The sequence below is a fragment of the Morus notabilis genome, unplaced genomic scaffold, assembly GCF_000414095.1.
Source record: "Morus notabilis unplaced genomic scaffold, ASM41409v2 Scaffold179, whole genome shotgun sequence".
In the NCBI taxonomy this organism is placed as follows: Eukaryota; Viridiplantae; Streptophyta; class Magnoliopsida; order Rosales; family Moraceae; genus Morus; species Morus notabilis.
In genome coordinates this window covers 635,970-645,614 of record NW_010360916.1, presented here as the reverse complement: position 1 = coordinate 645,614, position 9,645 = coordinate 635,970, and the positions used below count along the sequence as shown (strand labels likewise).

The window sequence follows — 9,645 nt, the reverse complement described above, 5'->3', positions numbered from 1 at the left end:
CTGTTCATAAATACGCAAAACCCGCAGGCCAAACCTACCTCACCCCAACCTAACCTGAAAAATACAATTTCTAGTATTACATTTTTTTTTTTTTGCCCATTCAACCCGAAGTTTTGGGGTAGGTGTGGGTTGGGCCTATAATGGCCTGCACACCCTAACCCAACCCGCGCTCTAACTTGTCTCCTCTAATATCTAATCCTATGCATGCAACTCATTTATACTTTCTAGTTTTTTCATGTTTGAATTAAGCCTCTATGTTTGCTTTATGTTAAGACTAATTTATGAATGTAGACTAATTTATGTTTGATGTTGGATGAACTATTTTGCTTCATGTTGGATTGAACTTTGAATTTCTATATGTTTAAATGTTAGAGTTATTATTTCTATTTGATGATGAACTTTGAATGTTGGATTGAACTTTGAGTGTTTAATTCTTTAAATATTGAAACCGACCACCTAACCCATCCCACACTGCCCCAACCCAACCCAAATATCATTAGGCTATGAAATTTTTTTAAAATCATCGGGGTTAAATATGTGCAACCCGTACCTTTTAAGGTACGAGAAGAAAAAATTATACCCCGCACTAACCCAACCCATGAACAACCCTAAGTTTAAGAGAACTTGATGTAAATTTACAAACCTGTCTATCCAAAAAGTAGAAATTACAGAACGGCACTTACACTAGCAATATATATGTGTGTACATAATTAGAGTCAGTCAGTCTCAGTCATGTACATTAAAGCATCAAGAACACCAAAACATTCAATAATAGTAAAGCCAGCCATGAAAGCCCTACTCCCCACACTACTAGTGTTAGCGCTGCTGCTGGTCACGGCCAGCGAAGCCCGAGCGGCCAAGTGCTGGAGCCGGCAAGACCAGGGCTCGACCCTCCAGGTCTTCCACGTCTACAGCCCCTGCTCTCCTCTCCGGCCGCCGCACGCCGCCGCGTCATGGGAGGAGAGCGTGCTCCAAATGCAGGCCGAGGACAAGGTCCGGCTGCAGTACCTGTCGAGCCTGGCGGTGGCCGGCAAGTCCGTCGTGCCGATCGCCTCCGGGAGGCAGATCGTGCAGAGCCCCACCTACATTGTGAGGGCCAAGATTGGGACGCCTCCGCAGGCTTTTCTCTTGGCTCTGGACACCAGCAACGACGCTGCCTGGATTCCTTGCGACGGCTGCCTCGGCTGCTCTTCCACCGTCTTTTCGCCCCTCAAGTCGACCTCTTACAAGCCCCTTCCGTGCTCTGCTGCTCAGTGCAAGCAGGTATGAGTATCAATAAATTATCACATTAGCCTTGACTTTTTATTTTTGTTTTTTTTTTTTTTGTATATTACTGGTTTTTGTTACAATATTGTTATTGTCGATTACAAATTGGACTGTAATTAGGGAGCTAGATGAATAAAGTCCAGATGTTTTTTTTTTTTTTTTTTTTTTTTTTTTTTGTAATTAAGACAAAAGAGTAGCTATTAAATATCATAAATCACTCAACATTTCATCGCTAGTTTGATTTTTCACAAGAGCTTTGTAGTTTGGAATTGGGAGTATCAATACTTATGGTTTATTGGCTTGAACAATGGTAAAGTAAAACAGATCCATTTTGGTAATTACGTATTAGCTTCCTTTTTTTTTTTTTTTTTCCTTTTGCTGAAGAGGTGATTTTTTGTTATTATGGTCCCGTTTGATTCATGATTCAAGTAAAGTAAGTGATTTTAATTTAGTTGCTGGAACTTTATGGGAGAATTATTGATAGGAATTTTTTTAATTCAAATCTTTTATAAAAGAAAAATATTGTAATAAAATTAGAATTATAGTTTTAAATACGTCAACTGGACGGGCACTAAATTGTACGGTTATGCATGAACAAAACCGATCACATCTCTCTTTTCTTTCTTTGGTTTTTTTCCCTTCATTTTACAGAAGGGCACCTAGATAGTTCTTAGCAAAAATACACAACTAGATGGTTCACAAAATTAAGTTATTTTGACTTAATGCAAAGGTGGAATTATTAAAAGGATGTTTGGTAGATAGATTCGTTCCCTGATTTGAATCATGATTTGTGGTTTGCTACAGTATTTTCTCTCACAAAAAATTCACATAAATCGAAAATAGTTCGAATCACATGATTTGAATCCTCCAACCAAACGTCTTATTAGGATTCGTTTGGTACTAGAGTTTAAATTAAAGTAATTCTAATTTTAATTTTAAAATCAGAATCATGATTCATAATTTTATGTACAAATTATAATTTTTAAATCATAACTAGAATTATGGGTTTGTATAAATAAATATTAATTTAAACTTGAAATCATGATTATAAGATCAATAATTATGATTATGAGATCAATAATTATGATTATGAGATCAGAATCTTTATACCAAACCGTGACTAAAATAAGCTTTTCTTAAAAACCGTACATAGTGTATTCGAGAAGGGTCGTATGAAAGTAACTTTTGTCTATAACTTTTATCTCAATTTCTGAAGTTTCTGTCCTGACCGACTAAAAAGAGTTCACGGGTCAAAAAACCTACACCAAAATGGACATTTCATGACCACCACCCTTCTGAAGGGTGGTATCTAATCTGCAAACGGTGCCCGTGAACTTTCAGGTACCCAACCCTACTTGCGATGGCAGCGCGTGCGGTTTCAACTTGACCTATGGTGGGTCCAGCATAGCAGCTGACCTGACCCAAGACACCCTCACTCTCGCCACTGACCCTGTCCCAGCCTACACCTTCGGCTGCATCAAGAAAGCCACAGGCACTTCGGTCCCACCTCAGGGCTTGTTGGGCCTGGGCCGAGGCCCACTATCGCTTCTATCGCAGACCCAAAGTCTCTACCAGTCCACATTCTCTTACTGCTTGCCCAGCTTCAAGGCCCTCAACTTTTCTGGGTCGCTAAGACTTGGGCCTATTGGACAGCCCAAAAGGATAAAGTATACTCCTTTGCTCAAAAATCCAAGGAGATCGTCGCTTTATTATGTTATCCTGCGGGGAATCAAGGTTGGCCGGAGAACTGTGGACATCCCTCCCAGTGCTCTGGCATTCAACCCAACCACTGGTGCTGGCACCGTCATTGATTCTGGTAAGAGATTATCAAGCTTTTTATGCTTTTTGATTTTTTTAAAATTTTATAAGTCCTCCCTATTGGTTAATTCGGTTTCTTTAAATCCGGTTAAAACTCAAATTAAAATTAAAAAATATATACATAATATACAGGGTGCGATACAAATTTAACGGATAAGAACAGAAAATTACCGATAGTTAATTTTTCATGGTACCACTAGAAAAACTCTCTTTATTTTCATGTCCTTAGAGAAAGTTTCATATCAAAAGGTGTTTTAGCTTTTAAAGGAAAAAAAAAAAAAAAAAAAAAAAAAAAAAAAAAAGAGAGAGCACTACAATACTCTTAACTGGTGGCGCTTTTAAAGGAATCACATTTTATTGGATTAGCTTATGTAAGATCCATTTACTATTATACAACAGAGTAGAGAGACAAGAATTGTAGTGGTAAACACGTAACACCAACATAGGCGATCTTAAAAATTTGGTGGTCATTTTTGTGGGCCATGAAAATCCTATTTAAAATGTTTGGGTGTTTAATATTGTCGCTAGAGCACATGAGGGGAAATAGTCTTGATTCCACTTAGGAGTTGTTCTTTTGCAACAAAACTCAGAAAAATTTTAAACTTAAATTACAACTTTATTTAAGTTCACGTTCTTTTAAATTCTCACTTTATTCAACTTTATTTAACTTTATTTAAGTTATAATTTCAACTCAAGTTATAACTCAAATTCAACTCAAAAACTATACTCAAATTACACTCAAATTACACTTCAAAAAAAACAACCAAATAAAACATTCTCCGGGAATTCAATAATTTCTCCATCCACCGAATTGTCTCCTAGCTGGTTTCCAATTTCGTTTATTCATTTTTTTAATAATCGGATTCGATCCTCTTGTTTGATTAGTTTTAAAGTAATATATAGAAACAGTGTGTCATATCGTGCCCCAATAATTTAGGGGACCATGAATTATTGGGCATGCCACTTTTGCCACATGAATATAGTAATAATGCATTTCTTTTGTTTCTCTGACCCTCCTTTTTCTGAGCAGGCACCGTCTTTACAAGATTGGTGGCACCGGCGTACACGGCCGTCCGAGATGAGTTCCGGCGGCGAATGGGAAAGGCGGCGTTGTCATCGCTAGGCGGGTTTGACACGTGTTACTCGGTCCCGATTGTCGTGCCCACTCTAACATTCATGTTTGAGGGGATGAATGTGACGCTGCCACAAGACAACTTCCTCATCCACAGCTCGGCCGGCAGCCTCACGTGCTTGGCCATGGCGGCGGCGCCAGAAAACGTGAACTCGGTGTTGAATGTGATCGCCAACATGCAGCAACAAAACCACCGGGTGCTTTTCGACCTCCCCAACTCTAGGCTTGGCGTGGCCCGTGAGACCTGCTCGTGAATTTATTAATTAATTTGTTTTGGGTTTGGCTTAGGCCATTGGTCCAACTGGTTTATTTTCTAGTGGCTTTTCGTGTTGGTTTTATGGGTTTCTTAAGATTTGCTGTTGGTGTTTGTAGTTAACTCTTAATCTTAGAAGATGCTAAAAAGGAAGATTGTAGCTTTTGTGTTGGGACTTGTGTTCTATCTTGGTATATGCATATGTATCTTTCTTTGTTGTTTTAGCAGACGATTACTTGGATAGATCGTACCAAGTCGCGAGCTATTTACAATCGGCTTTCATAATGTTATTGCCAAAGCATTTCTGTTACAACTTACAATAAAATAATTAGTGCGTTTAGAACTCATTTTAAAATAATTTTATTTTTTTGTATGAAAATGAAAATGAAAATATTTTCAATCTCAGACAGAAATTATTTTTAAAAATGCGTTTAATAGTTTTATCAAGAGATTATTTTCAGTGTAAAAAAACTCATTAATGTCCCTCTTTCTCTCTCTGCGCTCGAAAGAGGAGAAAACGAAAATAAAAAATGAAAAATAACTAAAAGTCATTTTTCATTTCTCTCTCATTTCACATTAAACTAAAAAATCGTTTTCATTTCCGTTTTTTATCTTTATTGTGCCAAACGCCGTTTTAGAAATGTTTTCATTTTTTTTTCTCGAAAAATGTTAAAAACAAAAACGGAATCAATTCCAAGCACGCCCAATAATTTTCCTAAACAGAAGTATTATATATATATATATATACAACATTTTTTTTTTAAATACAAGTGCATCATTGGATCAAAGGGCAAGCAAACAAGTCATTCCTAACCTAACTTGTTAAGCACTCGACATACTACCATTTCGGAAAGCAGTCAAACGTCTATTAAGAGTTTTTTTGGAACAACGCCCTAGAGTGAAGACAAGTTGTACAATTCATCCCATGCCAACACCAGCAAAGCATGATCACGAGCTGCCCTCATCAAATCTCGGTGAGTCGGTGACGGTGTTAGTTGCTGTCTTCTAAGTCCATTATCCTCCAAATGGAGGATTATTCCTTGTTGCAATAGACAAAGAGTGGATGGATAGTCTGTTGAGAAAAATACATGTGTGTGTTATCCCACGTAAAAAGTGAATGAGAATGTGAAGTGGTTTATATACATAGAACGACCTAAGACCTAATAGGTTAACATTTTGGGTCAAGGTAGACTTTTAAAGTGTGTTAAGCCAGTTTCACATGTGGTGTCTTCCTAACATAGTCGTCCAACGGATGTTCTTCACGGGATGCCATTGGGGAAAGAAAATGTGCGCAAGGCAATCACTACTGTTTATGTAAGTAATGTGTTGCTACATTTCCCAACAAATGAGGGCGCAATTGTGGACGATGCAGATGGAGGATTTGTTGTTTGACTTAGGTCATTGGTTGATCAACAGCCATCCCTAAACCCAAATGCCTCTAATAGACAAGAGTCAAGTAAACAAAAACTTGATACATGTAGCGAAATACTCGATAAGTGTCATGATGGGCTCTGGTCTAACCATTACCGTGACAAATTCTACTTGTTTTTGTCCTTAAGTGGAATTTAGGTCCACCATATTCATTGCTTGTTTACACCTCTGATTCGTCTGATTCAGAGTTAACGCGGATCCTTATTGGACATGACTGGCAATGATATGCCAATTCACCATACTAGTGATGGCAGTCATTAGTTCGCCAACTTTGAAGAAATTGATTAGTGTGTCTTGTATTATCGTCTACATGAGATAATAGCATTGTCTCTACACTTCACTATTCATACGTCTTATTTATTATTAATTTATAACAAAATTTGACATTACTTTTGTGCATGGCTGTTCATAAACCCGCAAAACCTGCAGGTCACCCACCCTACCCCAATCGAACCCGAAAAATACAATTTTTAGCATTAATTTTTAGGGAGGGGTGTGGGTTGGGTCTATAATGGCCCGCACATTCTAATCCAACTCGCGCTCTAACTTGCCTATTCTAATATCTAATCCTAGACAGACAACTCATTTATACTCTATAATTTATTCATGCTTGAATTAAGCCTAGATGCTTGCTTTATGTTTAGACTAATTTATGAGTGTAGACTAATTTATGTTTGTTTTATGTTTGATGTTGGATGGACTACTTTACTTCATGTTTGATGTTGGATTGAATTTTAAATTTCTATCTGTTTGAATGTTGGAGTTATTATTTCTATTTGATGATGAAGTTTGAATGTTGGATTGAACTTTGAGTTTTTGATTTTTTGAATGTTGAAACCGACCACCCAACTCAACTCAAACATCATTGGGTTGTGAAATTTTTTTAATATTATTGGGGCTAAATATGTACAACCTGCACTCTTTAAGGCGGGAAAAAAAGCCTTTTTCCGCATTAACCAAACCCATAAACAGCCATACTTTTGTGTAGCTATTTGTGGAAATTTGTTGGAGTATGCGTGTTGATGGCTAAATTTTGTCAACAGAAATACGCCGGGTTACCCACTGGTATCCCGTTTGGTTACCGGCTGGAAATTAACTGTATATTTAAAATCGAGCTGTGAAGTGTTTGTTGTATTTTTGGAAGCATGAGTGTAACGCTTGAATGAGAGGACACACGAAATTTATAGTGGTTCACTCTGTTAATGAAGAGCTACATCCACTTGTGTATTGTATTTCTCTTTAGACTTTTACAATTTACATGCATGTATGTTCTCTTTTTGATTCAATACTCGAGAAGTCCATCCCCTTCGTGTATGGGGCTTTGCCCCTTTTATAACTCAAGCTTCCTTCATGGGTGGTTTTCCTTCGTATGTAGAAGTACTCGAGTGGTCTACCTTTTTAGGCCCAGACCGTAGCCCACTAATCACCTTTTGGACTGTTCACTCAGCCAATTGGTCTTCTATTACGGCTCTGTGGATTCCTGTAATCCTTCACTGCCCACTGTAGGGCGGTTTAGGAGATTGTAATTAATGCCCGTACTGTAGACGTCTCTCATCCCTAGACGCAACTTGTAATGTCAAGCTCCTTTCTAAAGAGTATTCCTCTCGTCGTCTGTACTGCGTAGAAACTTTGAAGAAATTAATTAGTGTGTTTTGTATTATCGTCTACATGAGATAATAGCATTGTCTCTACACTTCACTATTCATACGTCTTATTTATTATTAATTTATAACAAAATTTGACATTACTTTTGTGCATGGCTGTTCATAAACCCGCAAAACCTGCAGGTCACCCACCCTACCCCAATTGAACCCGAAAAATACAATTTTTAACATTAATTTTTAGGGAGAGGTGTGGGTTGGGCCTATAATGGCCCGCACATTCTAATCCAACTCGCGCTCTAACTTGCCTATTCTAATATCTAATCCTAGACAGACAACTCATTTATACTCTATAATTTATTCATGCTTGAATTAAGCCTAGATGCTTGCTTTATGTTTAGACTAATTTATGAGTGTAGACTAATTTATGTTTGTTTTATGTTTGATGTTGGATGGACTACTTTACTTCATGTTTGATGTTGGATTGAATTTTAAATTTCTATCTGTTTGAATGTTGGAGTTATTATTTCTATTTGATGATGAAGTTTGAATATTGGATTGAACTTTGAGTTTTTGATTTTTTGAATGTTGAAACCGACCACCCAACTTAACTCAAACATCATTGGGTTGTGAAATTTTTTTAATATTATTGGGGCTAAATATGTACAACCTGCACTCTTTAAGGCGGGGAAAAAAGCCTTTTTCCGCATTAACCAAACCCATAAACAGCCATACTTTTGTGTAGCTATTTGTGAAGCTTATTGTTGACGGCTGAATTTCGTCAACAGAAATACACCAGGTTACCCAATGGTATCCCGTTGGGTTACCGGCTGAAAATTAACTGTATATTTAAAATCAGGTTGTGAAGTGTTTGTTGTATTTTTGGAAGCATGAGTGTAACGCTTGAATGAGAGGACACACGAAATTTATAGTGGTTCACTCTGTTAATGAAGAGCTACATCCACTTGTGTATTGTATTTCTCTTTAGACTTTTACAATTTACATGCATGTATGTTCTCTTTTTGATTCAATACTCGAGAAGTCCATCCCCTTCGTGTATGGGGCTTTGCCCCTTTTATAACTCAAGCTTCCTTCATGGGTGGTTTTCCTTCGTATGTAGAAGTACTCGAGTGGTCTACCTTTTTAGGCCCAGACCGTAGCCCACTAATCACCTTTTGGACTGTTCACTCAGCCAATTGGTCTTCTATTACGGCTCTGTTGATTCCTGTAATCCTTCACTGCCCACTGTAGGGCGGTTTAGGAGATTGTAATTAATGCCCGTACTGTAGACGTCTCTCATCCCTAGACGCAACTTATAATGTCAAGCTCCTTTCTGAAGAGTATTCTTCTCGTCGTCTGTGCTGCGTAGACCTCATGTCCTTCTTGGCAGTCGACCCTTTCCAGAGGAATTGTTGCCATAAGTTTGACGGTACGACTGGTCGACGCCCTAAGTTAGGCCTTTATTTGCAGTGTAGAGGGGAAGCGAGCTTCAAGCGTCGAGGGTTGTCACCTTTTGAGGGAAAATATGGTCACGTATCACGTTGTCATTGTTCCATATGTCACCCGTATTTTTCCACACAACAATGCACATCCTCGATCGATGGAGCTTCATTCCCCATGATCACATTATATTTGTTGGGTCAAGCGGAGGTTGGGATTGTAGAACGAGCAACAAACGTCCGTCAATTTTGCAAAATCCTGACTCTATACGAGTGTATTTCGCACCATACAATGAAGCAGGTCATTCTATGCAATGATTATTTTATCATGATTATATGATAGTTGGAAAATAAATATGGGTAAAGAAACACACGCATACGAGCTCAAGCGCGCACACAAAAAAAAAACAAAAAAAAACAAAGAAAAAAAAAGTTATACGCATCAAATATAGCCAACATATTATATTTCATATTTTTAATCACAGAATGAGCTCCAGAAGAGCAGTGATATAGATATTAACCAAAGTGTTATGTGATAAGTTTAGATAATCGACTATAATAATTATTTGTCTTGAACATGAATAATGATATACATTGACTCAATTAGTTCATATCATATTAATAATTATTCAAACAACCATAGATATGGCTACGATTTAGAAGCTGTAAATGTGCATTGTACTCTTATGATTAGTGTTGACGGTC

General features: G+C 37.6%; 1 protein-coding gene across 1 annotated transcript; it reads left to right on the top strand.

Moving 5' to 3' along the window:
• Positions 1 to 728: 728 nt before the first annotated feature.
• On the top strand, positions 729 to 4,779 carry LOC21406734 (aspartyl protease AED3). The gene is made up of 3 exons (XM_010097691.2): positions 729 to 1,263; positions 2,608 to 3,082; positions 4,115 to 4,779. The coding sequence occupies exons 1-3, from the start codon at positions 733 to 735 to the stop codon at positions 4,468 to 4,470; spliced, it is 1,362 nt and encodes a 453-aa protein (XP_010095993.2). The 5' UTR covers positions 729 to 732; the 3' UTR covers positions 4,471 to 4,779.
• The last annotated feature ends 4,866 nt before the right edge of the window (positions 4,780 to 9,645 follow it).